This window comes from Ranitomeya imitator, chromosome 2, assembly GCF_032444005.1.
Source record: "Ranitomeya imitator isolate aRanImi1 chromosome 2, aRanImi1.pri, whole genome shotgun sequence".
NCBI classification, from domain to species: Eukaryota; Metazoa; Chordata; class Amphibia; order Anura; family Dendrobatidae; genus Ranitomeya; species Ranitomeya imitator.
In genome coordinates, this window is record NC_091283.1 from 50,866,414 (window position 1) to 50,886,928 (window position 20,515).

A 20,515-nucleotide genomic window follows, 5' to 3' on the forward strand; every position below is an offset into this window, starting at 1 on the left:
AAGTGATAATTTAAAAAAAAAAAATAGGATATAACATCTTCAAGATTTCATTGCAAGTCCAGTTGACTTCTACTGAACACTTCTAGAAATTCTATGAGATGACCATGATATAATTAAAAGTGTTCTTGCTAAAATGATGGTTTGTTTTTCCTTGCAGGACAAAAAGAATCTGAACACGGCTTTCCACTTAACCAATTTGATAGAAACTGTATTTGACATGTTCCTTGGAGGCTCAGAGACCACTGCAATTACAATATACTTTAGTTTATTGATACTTATCAAATATCCAGAAATACAAGGTAAATCACTGTGGTCAGCTTACAGAAACATTCATAGGCTGAAAACATATCCTTGCAGTGTGCTAATAATCCAGAACTTGGCTCATTACATATATCAGAGCCTTCTATTGTGACTGCACATGTGCCTGTATGAATGGCACGTGTTCAGTGAACATAGAAGCGTAGGTTGAAAAAAGACCTAGCTACATAGAATTCAACCTTTCTCCAGCAATACATTCCTATCGCTCAATTATCTATAACCCACAAAGATATGTGTACTGAGAACATCATCCAGCACCTGTATAATAAATGTAATATCATCTGCCATTACTACCTCTTGTAGTCGGGTATTGCACATTCTTACTGCTCTAACAGTAAAGAACCCTTTCCTATTTAACTGCATTTCTTTACATTTATCTACAATAGATCTCATTTGCCAAATGTTTGCCCATGCTGTCATCTTATCCAGATCGTTTTGCAATATTTTAACGTCAAGGTCAGATTTTAATATCCTACATAGTTTGGTATTATCAGCAAAGACTGAAGGTACCTTCACACTCAGCGACGCTGCAGCGATACCGACAACGATGTCGATCGCTGCAGCGTCGCTGTTTGGTCGCTGGAGAGCTGTCACACAGACAGCTCTCCAGCGACCAACGATCCCGAAGTCCCCTGGTAACCAGGGTAAACATCGGGTTACTAAGCGCAGGGCCGCGCTTAGTAACCCGATGTTTTCCCTGGTTACCAGCGTAAACGTAAAAAAAACAAACACTACATACTTACCTTCCGCTGTCTGTCCCCGGCGCTGTGCTTTCCTGCACTGACTGTGAGCACAGCGGCCGGAATGCAGAGCGGTGACGTCACCGCTCTGCTTTCCGGCTGGCCGGCGCTCACAGCCAGAGCAGGAAAGCACAGCGCCGGGGAAAGACAGCGGAAGGTAAGTATGAAGTGTTTGTTTTTTTTTTACTTTTACGCTGGTAACCAAGGTAAACATCAGGTTACTAAGCGCGGCCCTGCTGTTGTGAATTCTGTGGCAGAGCTCCCTCCTGTGGTCACAAGTGGTACTTCGGCTGATTCTCTCTGGGAGCTTCCGTTTGTGGAGGAAACTGGTACTGCAGCTTCTGAGTTTCCTCCCTCAGGTGATCTGGTGAGGTCGTTAGGTGCTTCTCTACTTAACCCCACCTAATGCTTTGATTCATGCTTCCTGTCAATGTTCCAGTGTTGGACTTGTGTTTCTCTGGATCATTCCTGTGGCCTGCTGCTCTGCATAGCTAAGTGCTTCTTTGCTATTTGTTGCTATTTTTTCTGTCCAGCTTGTCTATTTGTTTTGCTGGAAGCTCTGGGACGCAAAGGGTGTACCTCCGTACCGTTAGTTCGGTACGGAGGGTCTTTTTGCCCCTTTGCGTGGTTTTCTTTAGGGTTTTGTGTAGACCGCAAAGTTATCTTTCCTATCCTCGTTCTGTCTAGAATATCGGGCCTCACTTTGCTGAATCTATTTCATCCCTACGTTTGTCTTTTCATCTTACTCACAGTCATTATATGTGGGGGGCTGCCTTTTCCTTTGGGGTATTTCTCTGAGGCAAGGTAGGCTTATTTTTTCTATCTTCAGGCTAGTTAGTTTCTCAGGCTGTGCCGAGTTGCATAGGGAGCGTTAGGCGCAATCTACGGCTGCCTCTAGTTGTGTTTGGAGAGGATCAGGGATTGCGGTCTGCAGAGTTCCCACGTCTCAGAGCTCGTTCTATTATTTTGGGTTATTGTCAGATCACTGTATGTGCTCTGACCTCCATGTCCATAGTGATACTGAATTACCTATCAGAACAGTACAGGAAGCCAAAAGTACTAATGATTCTCAATAGAGGGAAAAAAGAAGTTCTGAGACCATTTTTTTTTCTTGGCTTTGTGTTTTGTCTTTTTTTTCCCCTAGACATTTGGGTGGTTCAGTACACAGGTGTAGCGATGGACATTATAAGTCTGTCTTCATTTGTGGATCAGCTCTCGGCAAGAGTACAAAAGATTCAAGACACTATTGATCAGAAATCTATGTTAGAACCAAGAATTCCTATTCCTGATTTGTTTTTTGGAGATAGAACTAAGTTTCTGAGTTTCAAAAATAATTGTAAGTTATTTCTGGCCTTGAAACCTCGTTCCTCTGGTGATCCAGTTCAACAGGTTTTGATTATTATTTCTTTTTTGCGCGGCGACCCTCAGGACTGGGCATTTTCTCTTGCGCCAGGAGATCTTGCATTAAGTAATATCAATGCGTTTTTCCTGGTGCTCGGATTGCTGTACGATGAGCCTAATTCAGTGGATCAGGCAGAAAAGAATTTGCTGGCTCTTTGTCAGGGTCAGGATGAGATAGAGCTATATTGCCAGAAATTTAGAAAATGGTCAGTGCTCACTCAATGGAATGAATCTGCGCTGGCAGCTATGTTCAGAAAGGGTCTCTCTGAAGCCCTTAAGGATGTCATGGTGGGATTTCCTATGCCTGCTGGTTTGAATGAGTCTATGTCTTTGGCTATTCAGATCGGTCGACGCTTGCGTGAGCGTAAATCTGTGCACCATTTGGCGGTATTACCTGAGCTTAAACCTGAGCCTATTCAGTGCGATAGGACTTTGACCAGAGTTGAACGGCAAGAACACAGACGTCTGAATGGTCTGTGTTTCTACTGTGGTGATTCCACTCATGCTATCTCTGATTGTCCTAAGCGCACTAAGCGGTTCGCTAGGTCTGCCACCATTGGTACGGTACAGTCAAAATTTCTTCTGTCCGTTACCTTGATCTGCTCTTTGTCATCATATTCTGTCATGGCGTTTGTGGATTCAGGCGCTGCCCTGAATTTGATGGACTTGGACTTTGCTAAGCGTTGTGGGTTTTTCTTGGAGCCCTTGCAGTGTCCTATTCCATTGAGAGGAATTGATGCTACGCCTTTGGCCAAGAATAAGCCTCAATACTGGACCCAGCTGACCATGTGCATGGCTCCTGCACATCAGGAGGATATTCGCTTTCTGGTGTTGCATAATCTGCATGATGTGGTCGTGTTGGGGTTGCCATGGCTACAAGCCCATAATCCAGTATGGGATTGGAAATCCATGTCGGTGTCCAGCTGGGGTTGTCAGGGGGTACATGGTGATGTTCCATTTTTGTCAATTTCGTCATCCACCCCTTCTGAGGTTCCAGAGTTCTTGTCTGATTATCAGGATGTATTTGAAGAGCCCAAGTCCGATGCTCTACCTCCGCATAGGGATTGTGATTGTGCTATCAATTTGATTCCTGGTGGTAAATTCCCAAAAGGTCGACTGTTTAATTTATCCGTGCCTGAGCACACCGCTATGCGCAGTTATGTGAAGGAATCCCTGGAGAAGGGGCATATTCGTCCGTCATCGTCGCCATTAGGAGCAGGGTTCTTTTTTGTAGCCAAAAAGGATGGTTCGCTGAGACCTTGTATAGATTATCGCCTTCTTAATAAGATCACTGTTAAATTTCAGTACCCCTTGCCTTTGTTATCTGATTTGTTTGCTCGGATTAAGGGGGCTAGTTGGTTCACCAAGATTGATCTTCGTGGTGCGTATAATCTGGTGCGAATCAGGCGAGGCGATGAATGGAAAACTGCATTTAATACGCCCGAGGGTCATTTTGAGTATCTAGTGATGCCATTCGGACTTGCCAATGCTCCATCAGTGTTTCAGTCCTTTATGCATGACATCTTCCGAGAGTACCTGGATAAATTCCTGATTGTGTACTTGGATAACATTTTGATCTTCTCGGATGATTGGGAGTCTCATGTGAAACAGGTCAGAACGGTTTTTCAGGTCCTGCGTGCTAATTCTTTGTTTGTGAAGGGATCAAAGTGTCTCTTTGGTGTGCAGAAGGTTTCTTTTTTGGGGTTCATCTTTTCCCCTTCTACTATCGAGATGGATCCTGTTAAGGTCCAAGCCATCCATGATTGGACTCAGCCGACATCTCTGAAAAGTCTGCAAAAGTTCCTGGGCTTTGCTAATTTTTATCGTCGCTTCATCTGCAATTTTTCTAGTATTGCCAAACCATTGACCGATTTGACCAAGAAGGGTGCTGATTTGGTCAATTGGTCTTCGGCTGCTGTGGAAGCTTTTCAAGAGTTGAAGCATCGTTTTTCTTCTGCCCCTGTGTTGTGTCAACCTGATGTTTCTCTTCCGTTCCAGGTCGAGGTTGATGCTTCTGAGATTGGAGCAGGGGCTGTTTTGTCGCAGAGAGGTTCTGATTGTTCAGTCATGAAACCATGCGCTTTTTTTTCCAGGAAGTTTTCGCCTGCTGAGCGGAATTATGATGTGGGCAACCGAGAGTTGCTGGCCATGAAGTGGGCATTCGAGGAGTGGCGTCATTGGCTTGAAGGAGCTAAGCATCGCGTGGTGGTATTGACTGATCATAAGAACCTGACTTATCTCGAGTCTGCTAAGCGTTTGAATCTTAGACAGGCTCGTTGGTCGCTGTTTTTCGCCCGTTTTGACTTTGTGATTTCGTACCTTCCGGGCTCTAAAAATGTGAAGGCGGATGCTCTGTCTAGGAGTTTTGTGCCCGACTCTCCGGGTTTATCTGAGCCGGCGGGTATCCTCAAGGAAGGAGTAATTGTGTCTGCCATCTCCCCTGATTTGCGACGGGTGCTGCAAAAATTTCAGGCTAATAAACCTGATCGTTGTCCAGCGGAGAAACTGTTTGTCCCGGATAGGTGGACAAATAAAGTGATCTCTGAGGTTCATTGTTCGGTGTTGGCTGGTCATCCTGGAATCTTTGGTAACAGAGAGTTAGTGGCTAGATCCTTTTGGTGGCCATCTCTGTCGCGGGATGTGCGTTCTTTTGTGCAGTCCTGTGGGATTTGTGCTCGGGCTAAGCCCTGATGTTCTCGTGCCAGTGGGGTGCTTTTGCCCTTGCCGGTCCCGAAGAGACCTTGGACACATATCTCTATGGATTTTATTTCAGATCTTCCCGTTTCTCAAAAGATGTCAGTCATTTGGGTGGTCTGTGATCGCTTTTCTAAGATGGTCCATCTGGTACCCTTGTCCAAGTTGCCTTCCTCCTCTGATTTGGTGCCATTGTTCTTCCAGCATGTGGTTCGTTTGCATGGCATTCCAGAGAACATCATTTCTGACAGAGGTTCCCAGTTTGTTTCGAGGTTTTGGCGAGCCTTTTGTGGTAGGATGGGCATTGACTTGTCTTTTTCCTCGGCTTTTCATCCTCAGACTAATGGCCAGACCGAACGAACCAATCAGACCTTGGAAACCTATCTGAGATGCTTTGTTTCTGCCGATCAGGATGACTGGGTGTCCTTTTTGCCTTTGGCTGAGTTCGCCCTTAATAATCGGGCCAGCTCGGCTACCTTGGTTTCGCCATTTTTCTGCAATTCTGGGTTCCATCCTCGTTTCTCTTCAGGACAGGTTGAGTCTTCGGACTGTCCTGGTGTGGATACTGTGGTGGACAGGTTACAGCAGATTTGGACTCATGTAGTGGACAATTTGACCTTGTCCCAGGAGAAGGCTCAACGTTTCGCTAATCGCAGACGCCGTGTGGGTCCCCGACTTCGTGTTGGGGATCTGGTTTGGTTATCTTCTCGTCATATTCCTATGAAGGTTTCCTCTCCGAAGTTTAAACCTCGTTTCATTGGTCCTTATAGGATTTCTGAGGTTATTAATCCTGTGTCTTTTCGTCTGACCCTCCCAGATTCTTTTTTCATACATAACGTCTTCCATAGGTCATTGTTGCGGAGATACGTGGCACCTATGGTTCCATCTGTTGACCCTCCTGCCCCGGTTTTGGTGGAGGGGGAATTGGAGTATATTGTGGAGAAGATTTTGGATTCTCGTGTTTCAAGACGGAAACTCCAGTATCTGGTTAAATGGAAGGGTTATGCTCAGGAGGATAATTCCTGGGTTTTTGCCTCTGATGTCCATGCTCCCAATCTTGTTCGTGCCTTTCATGTGGCTCATCCTGGTCGGCCTGGGGGCTCTGGTGAGGGTTCGGTGACCCCTCCTCAAGGGGGGGTACTGTTGTGAATTCTGTGGCCGAGCTCCCTCCTGTGGTCACAAGTGGTACTTCGGCTGATTCTCTCTGGGAGCTTCCGTTTGTGGAGGAAACTGTTACTGCTGCTTCTGAGTTTCCTCCCTCAGGTGATCTGGTGAGGTCGTTAGGTGCTTCCCTACTTAACCCCACCTAATGCTTTGATTCATGCTTCCTGTCAATGTTCCAGTGTTGGACTTGTGTTTCTCTGGATCATTCCTGTGGCCTGCTGCTCTGCATAGCTAAGTGCTTCTTTGCTATTTGTTGCTATTTTTTCTGTCCAGCTTGTCTATTTGTTTTGCTGGAAGCTCTGGGACGCAAAGGGTGTACCTCCGTGCCATTAGTTCGGTACGGAGGGTCTTTTTGCCCCTTTGCGTGGTTTTCTTTAGGGTTTTGTGTAGACCGCAAAGTTATCTTTCCTATCCTCGTTCTGTCTAGAATATCGGGCCTCACTTTGCTGAATCTATTTCATCCCTACGTTTGTCTTTTCATCTTACTCACAGTCATTATATGTGGGGGGCTGCCTTTTCCTTTGGGATATTTCTCTGAGGCAAGGTAGGCTTATTTTTTCTATCTTCAGGCTAGTTCGTTTCTCAGGCTGTGCCGAGTTGCATAGGTAGCGTTAGGCGCAATCCATGGCTGCCTCTAGTTGTGTTTGGAGAGGATCAGGGATTGCGGTCTGCAGAGTTCCCACGTCTCAGAGCTCGTTCTATTATTTTGGGTTATTGTCAGATCACTGTATGTGCTCTGACCTCCATGTCCATAGTGATACTGAATTACCTATCAGAACACCCTGCGCTTAGTAACCCGATGTTTACCCTGGTTACTAGTGAAGACATCGCTGAATCGGCGTCACACAAGCCGATTCAGCGATGTCTGCAGGAAGTCCAGCGACGAAATAAAGTTCTGGACTTTCTGCAGCGACCAACGATGTCACAGCAGGATCCTGATCGCTGCTGCGTGTCAAACTGAACGATATCGCTAGCCAGGACGCTGCAACGTCACGGATCGCTAGCGATATCGTTCAGTGTGAAGGTACCTTGATACTTTACTCTCAATCCCATCCACAAGATCATTAATAAATAAGTTAAAAAGAATCCGTTCTAGCCAGGGTCAGACTGGGGTGTCTGGTGCCCACCAGGGGAATAGACTCTAGGGGCCCACCCTACAGCTATATACAAATATCTGTCAGTAGTAATCCTAATTACAGTGGAGCATCGACTGTAAAACACCGGCACCTCCTGCACATCTACTGTGCGCCCCCATAACTGGGTTGTACAATTACGGTAGTTTACATTACTGGGGTTTCTTTGGTTAAAACAAGTTATTACCGATCCTTGGGCTCCACATATATCCATCCTGGCTCCCATATACAGTGCCTTACGAAAGTATTCAGCTCCCTTGAACTTTTCATCTTTTTCCCACATATCATGCTTCAAACATACCAAATGTACATTTTTGGTGAAGAATCAACAAGTGGTACACAATTGTGAAGTTGAATGAAATTTATTGGTTATTTTACATTTTTGTGGAAATTCAAAAGCTGAAAAGTGGGCCCTTTTAACTTAATACTTTGTTGCGCCACCTTTTGCTGTGATTACAGCTGCAAGTCACTTGGGGTATGTCTCTATCAGTTTTGTACATCGAGAGACTGAAATTCTTGCCCATTCTTCCTTGGCAAACAGCTCATGGAGATGGTTTGTGAACAGCAGTTTTCAGCTCTTTCTACAGATTCTCAATTGGATTGAGGGCTGGATGTTGACTTGGCCATTCTAACACCGGGATACGTTTATTTGTGAAGCATTCCATTGTAGAATTTCCTTTATATTTGGGATCATTTTCTTGTTGGAAGACAAATCTCCGTCCCAGTCTCAGGTCTTTTGCAGACTCCAACAGGTTTCCTTCAAGAATGGTCCTGTATTTGGCTCCATCCATCTTCACATCAATTTTAACCTTCTTCCCTGTCCCTGCTGAAGAAAAGCAGGCCCAAACCATGATGCTGCCTCCACCATGTTTGAAAGTGGAGATGGTGTATTGAGGGTGATGAGCTGTGTTGCCTTTACGTGGAACATATCGTTTCGAATTTTTGCTAAAAAGTTCGATTTTGGTTTCATCTGACCAGAGCACCATCTTCCAAATGTTTGGAATGTCTCCCAGGTGGCTTGTTGAAAACTTTAAATTACACTTTTTATGGATATCTTTGAGAAATTGCTTTCTTCTTGCCACTCTTCCATATATTTGGGCAGTGTACGACTGATTGTTGTCCTATGAACAGACTGTTCCACCTCAGCTGTAGATCTCTGCAGTTCATCCAGAGTGATCATGGGCCTCTTGGCTGCATCTCTGATCAGTCTTCTCCTTGTTTGAGATGAAAGTTTACAGGGATGGCCGAGTCTTGGTAGATTTGCAGTGGTATGATACTCCTTCCATTTCAATATGATCGCTTGCACAGTGCTCCTTGGGATGTTTAAAGTTTTGGAAATCATTTTGTATCCAAATCCGGCTTTAAACTTCTGCACAACAGTATCACGGACCTGCCTGTTGTGTTCCTTGGTCTTCATGATGCGCTCTGTGCTTCAAACAGAACCCTGAGACTATCACAGAGCAGGTGCATTTATACGGAGACTTGATTACACACAGGTGGATTATATTTATCATCATTAGGCATTTAGGACTACATTGGATCATTCAGAGATCCACAATGAACTTCTGGAGTGAGTTTGCTGCACTGAAAGTAAAGGGGCCGAATAATATCGCACGTCTCACTTTTCAGTTTTTGAATTTCCACAAAAATTTTAAATGACCAATTAATTTCGTTCAACTTCACAATTGTGTTCCACTTGTTGATTCTTCACCAAAAAGTTACTATTGGTATCTTTATGTTTGAAGCATGATATGTGGGAAAAGGTTTAAAAGTTCCAGGGAGCCGAATACTTTCGCAAGGCACGGTATATATATATACACTAACACAAGTGGACATACTAAACCAGTAGTCCAAAGAAGCGAACCATAATATATATATAAAAAAAAAGTTTTTATTAGAAATGATAAAATATACAAGACAAAAAATAAAGAAACAGCAATGTTCAATAGGGGGGCTCTAAAACGGCATCAATACACATACATATCCCAGATACTGTAGTAAATATACAGCTCCAATGAAGCAGATAATTCCCAATTTCCAGTGGATGTTAATCTATTCTAAAACAGGCAGTATACTGAAAAATATATACCAAATAACTTCTGCAAATTAACCTGGAACTTATAAAACACTAGTACCGACCACTGCACACAAATATAATACACTCCGAGTATATATAAGTTGACCCTGTGCATAAATATTACGAGGGATGCAAAAAATATAAGAAATCCTCCCCAGTGATACATTGGAGCAGTATATTTACTATCTGGGATATGTATGTGTATTGAGGCTGTTTTAGAGCCCCCCTATTGGACATTCCTATTTCTTTATTTTTTGTCGTGTATATTTTGATTTCTAATAAAAGCTTGTTTTTTTATATTACGGTTTGCTTTCTTGGACTACTCATTTAGTAAGTCCACTTGTGTTAGTGCATTGTGTGAAGTACCATTTTTGTTGGTACATGTAGGGACTTTTGCTGATATTACTATATATATATATATATATACAGTGGGGCAAAAAAGTATTTAGTCAGTCAGCAATAGTGCAAGTTCCACCACTTAAAAAGATGAGAGGCGTCTGTAATTTACATCATAGTTAGACCTCAACTATGGGAGACAAACTGAGAAAAAAAAATCCAGAAAATCACATTGTCTGTTTTTTTATCATTTTATTTGCATATTATGGTGGAAAATAAGTATTTGGTCAGAAACAAACAATCAAGATTTCTGGCTCTCACAGACCTGTAACTTCTTCTTTATGAGTCTCCTCTTTCCTCCACTCATTACCTGTAGTAATGGCACCTGTTTAAACTTGTTATCAGTATAAAAAGACACCTGTGCACACCCTCAAACAGTCTGACTCCAAACTCCACTATGGTGAAGACCAAAGAGCTGTCAAAGGACACCAGAAACAAAATTGTAGCCCTGCACCAGGCTGGGAAGACTGAATCTGCAATAGCCAACCAGCTTGGAGTGAAGAAATCAACAGTGGGAGCAATAATTAGAAAATGGAAGACATACAAGACCACTGATAATCTCCCTCGATCTGGGGCTCCACGCAAAATCCCACCCCGTGGGGTCAGAATGATCACAAGAACGGTGAGCAAAAATCCCAGAACCACGCGGGGGGACCTAGTGAAGGAACTGCAGAGAGCTGGGACCAATGTAACAAGGCCTACCATAAGTAACACACTACGCCACCATGGACTCAGATCCTGCAGTGCCAGACGTGTCCCACTGCTTAAGCCAGTACATGTCCAGGCCCGTCTGAAGTTTGCTAGAGAGCATTTGGATGATCCAGAGGAGTTTTGGGAGAATGTCCTATGGTCTGATGAAACCAAACTGGAACTGTTTGGTAGAAACACAACTTGTCATGTTTGGAGGAAAAAGAATACTGAGTTGCATCCATCAAACACCATACCTTCTGTAAAGCATGGTGGTGGAAACATCATGCTTTGGGGCTGTTTCTATGCAAAGGGGCCAGGACGACTGATCCGGGTACATGAAAGAATGAATGGGGCCATGTAACGTGAGATTTTGAGTGCAAACCTCCTTCCATCAGCAAGGGCATTGAAGATGAAACGTGGCTGGGTCTTTCAACATGACAATGATCCAAAGCACACCGCCAGGGCAACGAAGGAGTGGCTTCATAAGAAGCATTTCAAGTTCCTGGAGTGGCCTAGCCAGTCTCCAGATCTCAACCCTATAGAAAACCTTTGGAGGGAGTTGAAAGTCCGTGTTGCCAAGCGAAAAGCCAAAAACATCACTGCTCTAGAGGAGATCTGCATGGAGGAATGGGCCAACATACCAACAACAGTGTGTGGCAACCTTGTGAAGACTTACAGAAAACGTTTGACCTCTGTCATTGCCAACAAAGGATATATTACAAAGTATTGAGATTAAATTTTGTTTCTGACCAAATACTTATTTTCCACCATAATATGCAAATAAAATGTTAAAAAAACAGACAATGTGATTTTCTGGATTTTTTTTTCTCAGTTTGTCTCCCATAGTTGAGGTCTACCTATGATGTAAATTACAGACGCCTCTCATCTTTTTAAGTGGTGGAACTTGCACTATTGCTGACTGACTAAATACTTTTTTGCCCCACTGTATATATATATATCCATCCTGGCCCCTCATATATCAATCCTGGCCCCCATACTTCCATCCTGTGGTCCGCTATATATATATATATATATATATATATATACATCTAGGTCCCTTGCCCTGCCCCCATAAATTCATCCTGGCCCTATATATATAATATATATGTCTCCATCCTGGCCCCCCTCATAAGCCTCCATCCTGGCCCCCCCCCTCACGTTGTTAGGGCTAGTGGAACGCACCAAATAATAATATAGAATAAGGTGCGTTAGCAGCCCGGGGTCCACCGTGCAGAGATGGAACCTGCTGCCAAGTAATGACGGACTATATGGCGGTACAATGTGAATACACACACGGGTTAACTTCACCTTGTTTGAAGGAAGCGAGCCCTGTTGCGTCACAGGGCGCAGTACCGCACGTAACAAAACTAATAATTAAATAGCACGAGAGTGCGAACTGTGCCGTACTGGCGGACGCCACTAACCACCCTGACTTGGGTTAAAGAAGCGCTTTAATGGTGCGTGGCACCGCACTGGCGGTTACAGCAGTAGGCGCTGTTTCGCGTATAAATGCTGCGAGTTCAGCCGGGCGCTAGATTGCAGCCATACACCTTACGCGAACAGTCATACACAAGGGATGGGCTTTTTAAGGAACGACTTGCACTCATCAACACACACGATTACAATTGTTCACTAGCGCATGGCCGTGCGGTCATGCAAAGCTTATATAGCTGCAGCATGTATAGGACCTTCCAATAAAGGACCAATGGGAAGCTGCCACAGAAGTTTAGCACCTTCAGGGCCTTCCTGGAGGACCAATGGGAACCGCTGCAGCATCTGAGCATGTGATCCTCGATCTCCAACGTGAGATCTCACCCTGGGCATGCTCAGAAGGGAAAAAGCAGAACATAGTCCCAAAAGCGTCTGCTCGCCACTGCCCAGCACTGGCTTCAATGGCAGAAGCAGGAAAAGCAGCAGTAACCCTATGCACAGAGTAAGACTGAGCAAGACACTGGGACCAACGTCTCCGCTGAGCAGACTCCACTGCGGCTGGAGAAGAATGGGAGACCACAGCAGAGATGGTTCGAGATTCCCCCTGTGCAGAGGCGGGAACTCGACACCTAACACATGTGTCTCCATCCTGGGCCCCCCTCCATGTGTCTCCATCTTGGCCTCACCTCATGTGTCTCAATCCTGGCCTCCTTCATGTGTCTCCATCCTGGCCCCCCTCATGTGTCTCTATCCTGGCCCCCCTCATGTGTCTCCATCCTGGCCTCCCTCATGTGTCTCCATCCTGGCCCCCCCCTCATGTGTCTCCATCCTGGGCCCCCCCTCATGTGTCTCCATCCTGGCCCCCTTCATGTGTCTCCATTCAGGCCCCCTCATGTGTCTCCATCCTGGCCTCCCTCATGTGTCTTCATCCTGGCCCCCTTCATGTGTCTCCATCCTGGCCCCCTCATGTGTCTCCATCCTAGCCTCCCTCATGTGTCTCCATCCTGGCCCCCCCTCATGTGTCTCCATCCTGGGCCCCCCCTCATGTGTCTCCATCCTGGCCCCCTTCATGTGTCTCCATCCAGGCCCCCCTCATGTGTCTCCATCCTGGCCCCCCCTCATGTGTCTCCATCCTGGGCCCCCCCTCATGTGTCTCCATCCTGGCCCCCTTCATGTGTCTCCATTCAGGCCCCCTCATGTGTCTCCATTCAGGCCCCCTCATGTGTCTCCATCCAGGCCCCCCTCATCTGTCTCCATCCAGGCCCCCCTCATGTGTCTCCATCCTGGCCTCCCTCATGTGTCTCCATCCTGGCCCCCCCTCATGTGTCTCCATCCTGGGCCCCCCCTCATGTGTCTCCATCCTGGCCCCCTTCATGTGTCTCCATTCAGGCCCCCTCATGTGTCTCCATCCTGGCCCCCCTCATGTGTCTCCATCCAGGCCCCCCTCATGTGTCTCCATCCAGGCCCCCCTCATGTGTCTCCATCCTGGCCTCCCTCATGTGTCTCCATCCTGGCCCCCCTCATGTGTCTCCATCCTGGGCCCCCCCTCATGTGTCTCCATCCTGGCCCCCTTCATGTGTCTCCATCCAGGCCCCCCTCATGTGTCTCCATCCTGGCCCCCCCTCATGTGTCTCCATCCTGGGCCCCCCCTCATGTGTCTCCATCCTGGCCCCCTTCATGTGTCTCCATTCAGGCCCCCTCATGTGTCTCCATCCAGGCCCCCCTCATGTGTCTCCATCCAGGCCCCCCTCATGTGTCTCCATCCTGGGCCCCCCTCATGTGTCTCCATCCTGGCCCACTCTCATGTGTCTCCATCCTGCCCTCCCCTCATGTGTCTCCATCCTGGCCCACTCTCATGTGTCTCCATCCTGCCCTCCCCTCATGTGTCTCCATCCTGGCCTGCTCTCATGTATCTCCATCCTGACCCCCCCTCGTTTCTCCATCCTGGTCCACCCCCTCTTGTGTCTTTATCCTGCCCTCCCCTCATGTGTCTCCATCCTGGCCTGCTCTCATGTATCTCCATCCTGAACCCCCTCGTGTCTCCATCCTGCCCTCCCCTCATGTGTCTCCATCCTGGCCTCCCCTCATGTGTCTCCATCCTGGCCCCCCTCATGTGTCTCCATCCTGGCCCCCCTCATGTGTCTCCATCCTGGCCCCCCTCATGTGTCTCCATCCTGGCCCCCCTCATGTATCTCCATCCTGGCCTCCCCTCATGTGTCTCCATCCTGGCCTGCTCTGATGTATCTCCATCCTGACCCTCCCTCATGTGTCTCCATCCTGGTCCCCCCTCATGTGTCTCCATCCTGGCACCTTGGAGATACAGATAGACACAGAGCAAGAAAGAAAAAAAAAATTCTGCTTACCTGCCTGCACTCCCAGCGCCGTGCGGTGTCCTCATCCTCCTCCTCTGCAGGTCAGCGCACATAGAAAAATGGACGCCGACCTAGCAGAGGTCGGCGGTGAATGTGTGCGCACGTCGCATGCGCTGCATGACACTGACTTCATACGCCGGTGACGAAGGGCGCACACTGTTAAGTAGTGATCGGGATGTGCGGCAAAGTGGTTCAGGTAATGAATGCTGCGTGCGCGCGCCCCTGCACAGACTCTGCCTGCCGTTTTAAAGGGCCTGCGCCCCTAAAAAACGCAGACACATTTTTTTTTCATCTTCTTTCCTTCCTTCTTCTCCTCCTCTCCTGCTCCCAGACACAAGGGCCCACTGGGTAGTTCCCCGATATCCCGCCAGGCCAGTCCGGCCCTGGTTCTAGCACAGATCCCTGCAGTCCCCACTGCTGACTATATCCCATTTAAAGAACGTTACATTTATGATGACTGTAGCGTCTCCATATTTCGTGATCTGGGGTCGGGTGAGGGCTTATTTTTTTGCGTGCCGAGCTGACGTTTTTAATGATGCTAATTTGGTGCACATGCAATCTTTTGATCACCCGTTATTGCATTTTAATGCAGTGTCGCGCCGACCAAAAATAACTTTTTTATCGCTATGCCGTTTAGCGATCAGGTTAATCCTTTTTTTTTATTGATAGATCAGGCGATTCTGAACCAAGTATGTGTAGGTTTGATTTTTTTTATTGTTTTATTCTGAATGGGGCGAACGGGGTGGTTTGAACTGTTATTTTTTTTTTTCATATTTTTAAAACTTTTTTTTACTTTTGGCATGCTTCAATAGATAAACACAACAGTAACACCCTACGGAATTATATATCAGCAGTTTAAAGTTATATATAACCAATTATCCCCGTGGTGTATTGTAGAATTTGTGGAAACCACTGAAAGGAGAAAAGCTATTAAAATCTAAACATGGCAAATAACCAAAAGATATCCAGACAAGGGATATATAATAAAAAGATATATCTTTATTGAATAGTATATAAAAAATAAAAGACCAAAAAAATGGCACAATTCAATTGTGCACGTACCAAAATATGTGGAATTAATATTTATAAAAAGGAAATCATACCTACAGAAAATATAAAACCTATTATACAAATGGCGGTTTGAAGGTATAGCTCAAAATAATACCTCCCCCAAAAAATGTTTTCTTAATTGGTCCAAGGGAATCCGCTAAATGATAATATAATAATAAAAGAAAAAGTGAGCCTCACACATAGGCAAAAAAACAATAAATTAGGAGTGCACCATATAAAAATTGTACATATTTATAGTGACCAAAATGAAATATATAGAAAAAATATATATATTTTAAAACACAAAATGAAATATCAGTTATATACTATATATATATACAGTTAGGTCCATATACTGTATATATATATATATATATATATATATATATATATATTGTAGGGATTTCACTCACTCAGGTGCGACGGCTGATACTCAGAAGGCACGTTCCTTTAAAAGTTCACAGGGTTTATTGCTTCATAAACCACATGGCAAAAATAACAGAAAACAAATAGCCTTTGGCTCAGGAAAGTAAAGCAAGTGTCCAGTCCTTCAGGCTCAGTCCTATAGCCTTAACACACTCTGGAGGGTTTCACCTCCACACATATCTGCTGTGTAAAGCATTAGCCTGTCTTATATAGAGCTAACCACACCCAGGAACCCATCACATGATTAGACATGTGGTCTGATATCACCACAGGTCCTGAAACACATATATATATACATGGTTATGTGAAATAAAGAAAACACTCCGGGCTACATCACAGCGACAAGCCACCTATGTGACACATACGTCCCGTCGGCTACACACCCTTTAGCCATGCTACATACCCCCCCCTCTGCCTAAAGCCATGGGGCTTGGCACTTTCTCCCACTAAACAAGGGATTCTTGATAGGGCATCCGCATTACCGTGCAGCTTTCCGGCCCTATGTTCCACATGGAAACTGAAGTCACGCAGGGCTAAAAACTAACGGGTGACCCTAGCATTTCTACCTTTTGTTTCCCTCATCCACTTAAGTGGGGCATGGTCGAATATTAGTCTGAATTTACGTCTCAGCAGATAGTACCGTAACGTGTCCACCGCCCACTTTATGGCCAAACACTCTTTTTCTACGACTGAGGAGTTCTTCTTAGATGAAGACAGCTTTCTACTCAGATAGAAAATAGGATGTTCCTCCCCATGTATCTCTTGGGAAAGGACTGCTCCTACCCCAACATCTGAGGCATCTGTCTGAAGAACAAATTCTTTCTTGAAATCTGGGGCCATCAGATTGGGTTGCTTACATAGAGCCCCTTTCAATTCTTGGAAGGCTGATTCTGTCTCTTCGGACTATTTAACCATCACTGATTTTGTCCCCTTTAGCAGATCGGTAAGAGGCGCAGCCAATGTGGCGAAGTTTGGGATGAACCTCCTGTAATATCCCACAATTCCCAGAAAGGCTTTAACTTGCTTTTTGGAGAGTGGTTTTGGCCATGTTTGGATTGCCTCCACTTTCCTGATTTGAGGCTTTATTTCTCCACGACCCAATATATAGCCTAGGTACTTAGCTTCTTCCTTACCCAAGGCACATTTCTTCGGGTTTATTGTAAACCACGCCTCTCTTACAGCATCAAACACCGCGTGGACTTTTTCCAGTTGATTCTCCCAGTCCGGGCTAAAGATGACGATATCATGCAGGTACGCAGCAGCGTATGGCTTATGGGGTGCAAGGACTCTATCCATAGCCCTCTGGAAGGTTGCCGGAGCTCTCTGTAGGCCAAACGGAATCAGGACATACTGGAAGCATCCATCTGGTGTATAAAAGCGCCGACTTCTCCTTGGCTTCCTGTGCCATGGGGATCTGCCAATACCCCTTTGTCAAATCCAAGGTGGTTATATATCTGGCGTGCCCAAGCCTTTCGATGAGCTCATCAACGTGGGGCATGGGATAAGCGTCGAACTTGGAGACCTCATTCAACTTCCGATAATCATTGCAAAACCTCCACTCTCCATCAGGTTTTGGGACCAGGACAATTGAACTCGACCAACCGCTCTTGGATTCCTCAATGACTCCAAGCTTCAACATACGCTCCACCTCCTTGGAGATTACTTCTCGACGAGCCTCAGGAATACGATAGGGCTTCATGTTCTCCCGCACATGTGGCTCTGTTAGGACCTCGTGCTCTATGACCTTCGTGTATCCTGGCAACTCTGAAAACAGGTCCCTGTTTTTCTGGAGTAACTCTCGGCACTGCTGTTTCTGGGTCTTCGATAGAGTCTCCGCTATAGTAACCGCTCCCACCTCACCTTCTGGGTTGCTTAACAACGATGGAGTTACTGCCAGCTCTCTATCTTGCCATGGCTTGATGAGGTTGACATGGTAAACTTGTAATGTTTTCTGTCTTCCTGGTTGGTGAATTTTATAATTTACCTCACCAAGTTTCTCGACGACCTCATATAGCCTTTGCCATTTGGCCAAGAACTTGCTTTCCACCGTCGGAGCTAACACAAGAACTCGGTCTCCCGGATTGAACTGCCTAACTCTTGCAGACTGGTTGTAGACCCTGGCCTGAGCTTCTTGTGCCTGGAGGAGGTGTTCTTTCACGACAGGCATCACCTTTGCAATACTCTGCTGCATCAGGGCCACATGCTCAATGACACTTCTGTGGGGCGTGACTTCGGCCTCCCAGGTTTCCTTGGTTATATCCAGGACTCCTCATGGAGCTCAAACGGTGAGAACCCTGTGGAGGCCTGTGAAACTTCACAAATGGAAAACATCAGATATGGTAAGAGACAATCCCAGTCTCTACCGTCTTTCTCTATAGCTTTTCTCAGCATGCTCTTCAGTGTCTTGTTAAATCTCTCAACAAGGCCATCTGACTGGGGATGGTACACCGAGGTCCTCAACTGAGAGATCTTCAGGACTATGCATAACTCTCTCATCACCTTGCTCATGAAAGGTGTCCCCTGGTCAGTCAGGATCTCCTTCGGCAGACCTGTCCGGGAAAACACATGGACCAACTTACGGGCTATACTCTTTGAAGACGAATTTCTCAAGGGAATTGCCTCAGGATAGTGTGTGGCATAGTCCAGGATGACTAATATATACTGATGGCACCGGGCTGATTTAACTAAGAGACCGACCAAGTCCATGGCAATTCTCTCAAACGGCACCTCAATAATGGGCAATGGTACAAGGGGGTTCCGGAAATGAGGAGTGGGAGCAGTTAGCTAACATGTAGGGCAGGACCTGCAATAGTTCACTATTTCCTGGTGACATCCAGGCCAATAGAATCTCTGCACAACCCGTTCCTGCATTTTTTCCACCCCTAGGTGTCCACCCAAGATGTGTGAATGGGCCATGTCCAACACCTTCCGTCTATATGGACCCGGCACCACCAGCTGCTCTACCAACTCCTCCCTTATTTTCGTGATTCAGTACAACAACTCCTCACTCATCAGAAAATGGGGAAATCTTGTATCTGCCCCTGGCTCCTGTACCACCCCATTAATAACTGTGACATTATTAAAGGCTTCCCTCAGAGTGGGGTCCCTATGTTGGGCAGTCCCAAAATTTTCACCTGTTACCTCTAACTCCAGAATGTCAGATGCAGGGGACACTTCCTCCTCATCCCCAACCAGAACACAAAAAGGAAACCTGTCTATCTCTGAGTGTGGCGACACCCTTCCGGGTTTCATTGGTTCCCTATTCTTGCTAGGGAGCTCAGAACCTTTTCCCCACAAATCCCAAAACAAACAGAAATCCCGGCCAATAATTATAAGGTTGAACAAGTCCCGAACGACGCCGACTATATGGGACTCAGTGCCACATGCTGTTTCAATGTCCACCCTGGCCATAGGATAGTCCTTTGCATCACCATGTATGCATCACACTCCAACCTTCTTTCCCGGGAGCAGGTGAAGAGGAAAAGTGGCGCTCACCAGGGTCACTAAGCTCCCCGAGTCTAATAGTGCCATTACTGCTCGACCGTTCACCTTTACGGGACATGTTTGAGGTCCCTCGTTGGGCGGAGAGTTCACACTGCAGGCTGGATATGCATAGTAAAAACTACGGCGTCCCATGCTGCAGTCCATCTGCTCAGTGGTCTGAGAACAATGATCAGCTAGTGTATATGTCCTGGCTTGTGGCACCTCCAGCAAACAATATCACCCGTAGGGAAATTGGACACCAGCTCCCCCGCCCTTTGTGACCTTGGACGTCCCACCCCTTTTTGGGGCTCCGTTCCCTTCTGGGACCCCCATTACGGCATGGGTTGTCTCCTGGAGGAGCCTTCCAACCCTTGGTATCTCTCAACCAGTCCGATCAGCTCGTCGGCATTCTGGGGATCACCCTGGGCAACCCAAGACTGTATAGGCCTCGGGAGGGAATGGACAAAGCGATCCATCATCACCCGTTCTGCCATCTGTGCAGGTGTAGATGACTCTGGCTGCAGCCATTTCTGGACCAGGTGAAACAGATCAAACATTTGGGAGCGAGGTGGTTTGTCCCGACGATAGGCCCAGCAGTGAATTCGCTGTGCCCTGACAGTCAGTGTCACCCCCAAATGTGCGAGAATCTCGGCTTTCAATTTGTGATACTCTTTGGCATCCTGCAAGGTCAAGTCTTAGTACGCCTTCTGGGGTTCTCCCGTCAGGTATGGTGCCAGTATCTCTGCCAACTGCTCTGGTGGAAGTTTTTCTCTCTCAGCGACCCTCTCAAACACCGACAGGAAGGACTCAACATCATCCCCGGGGGTCATTTTCTGCAATGTGCGTCTTACTGTCTTCCGGACGTGGGTGTCATCAGCCAGACCTGGGGTTGGGGCGCTCGTCTTGCCCTGGATGGCGGTTGCCAGAAGCTGCATCTGCTGCTGATGCTCCTGCTGGCTCTGTTGTATCAGCTGCCGTTGCCCCTTCTGGCTCTGCCGTTGCTCCTGCTGGCTCTGTTGTATCTGCTGCATCAACAGCCTGTTGGACTCTTGCTGCATCTGGACCAAGTGTTTCAGCAGGTCCTCCATTTTCCCCGGCAATGCTTGCTGGCTTGCAACAGACTTGACCCAGGACATTCAA

General features: G+C 46.5%; 1 protein-coding gene across 3 annotated transcripts in view; it reads left to right on the forward strand.

Moving 5' to 3' along the window:
- LOC138661792 (cytochrome P450 2C23-like) overlaps nt 1-20,515 on the forward strand; it is a 100,104-nt gene that overhangs the window by 51,471 nt on the left and 28,118 nt on the right. For all 3 annotated transcript variants that reach the window (XM_069746714.1, XM_069746715.1, XM_069746716.1), the window contains one exon: nt 158-299. In XM_069746714.1, coding sequence (XP_069602815.1) covers nt 158-299 — 142 coding nt within the window. The remainder of the gene's footprint in view (nt 1-157; nt 300-20,515) is intronic.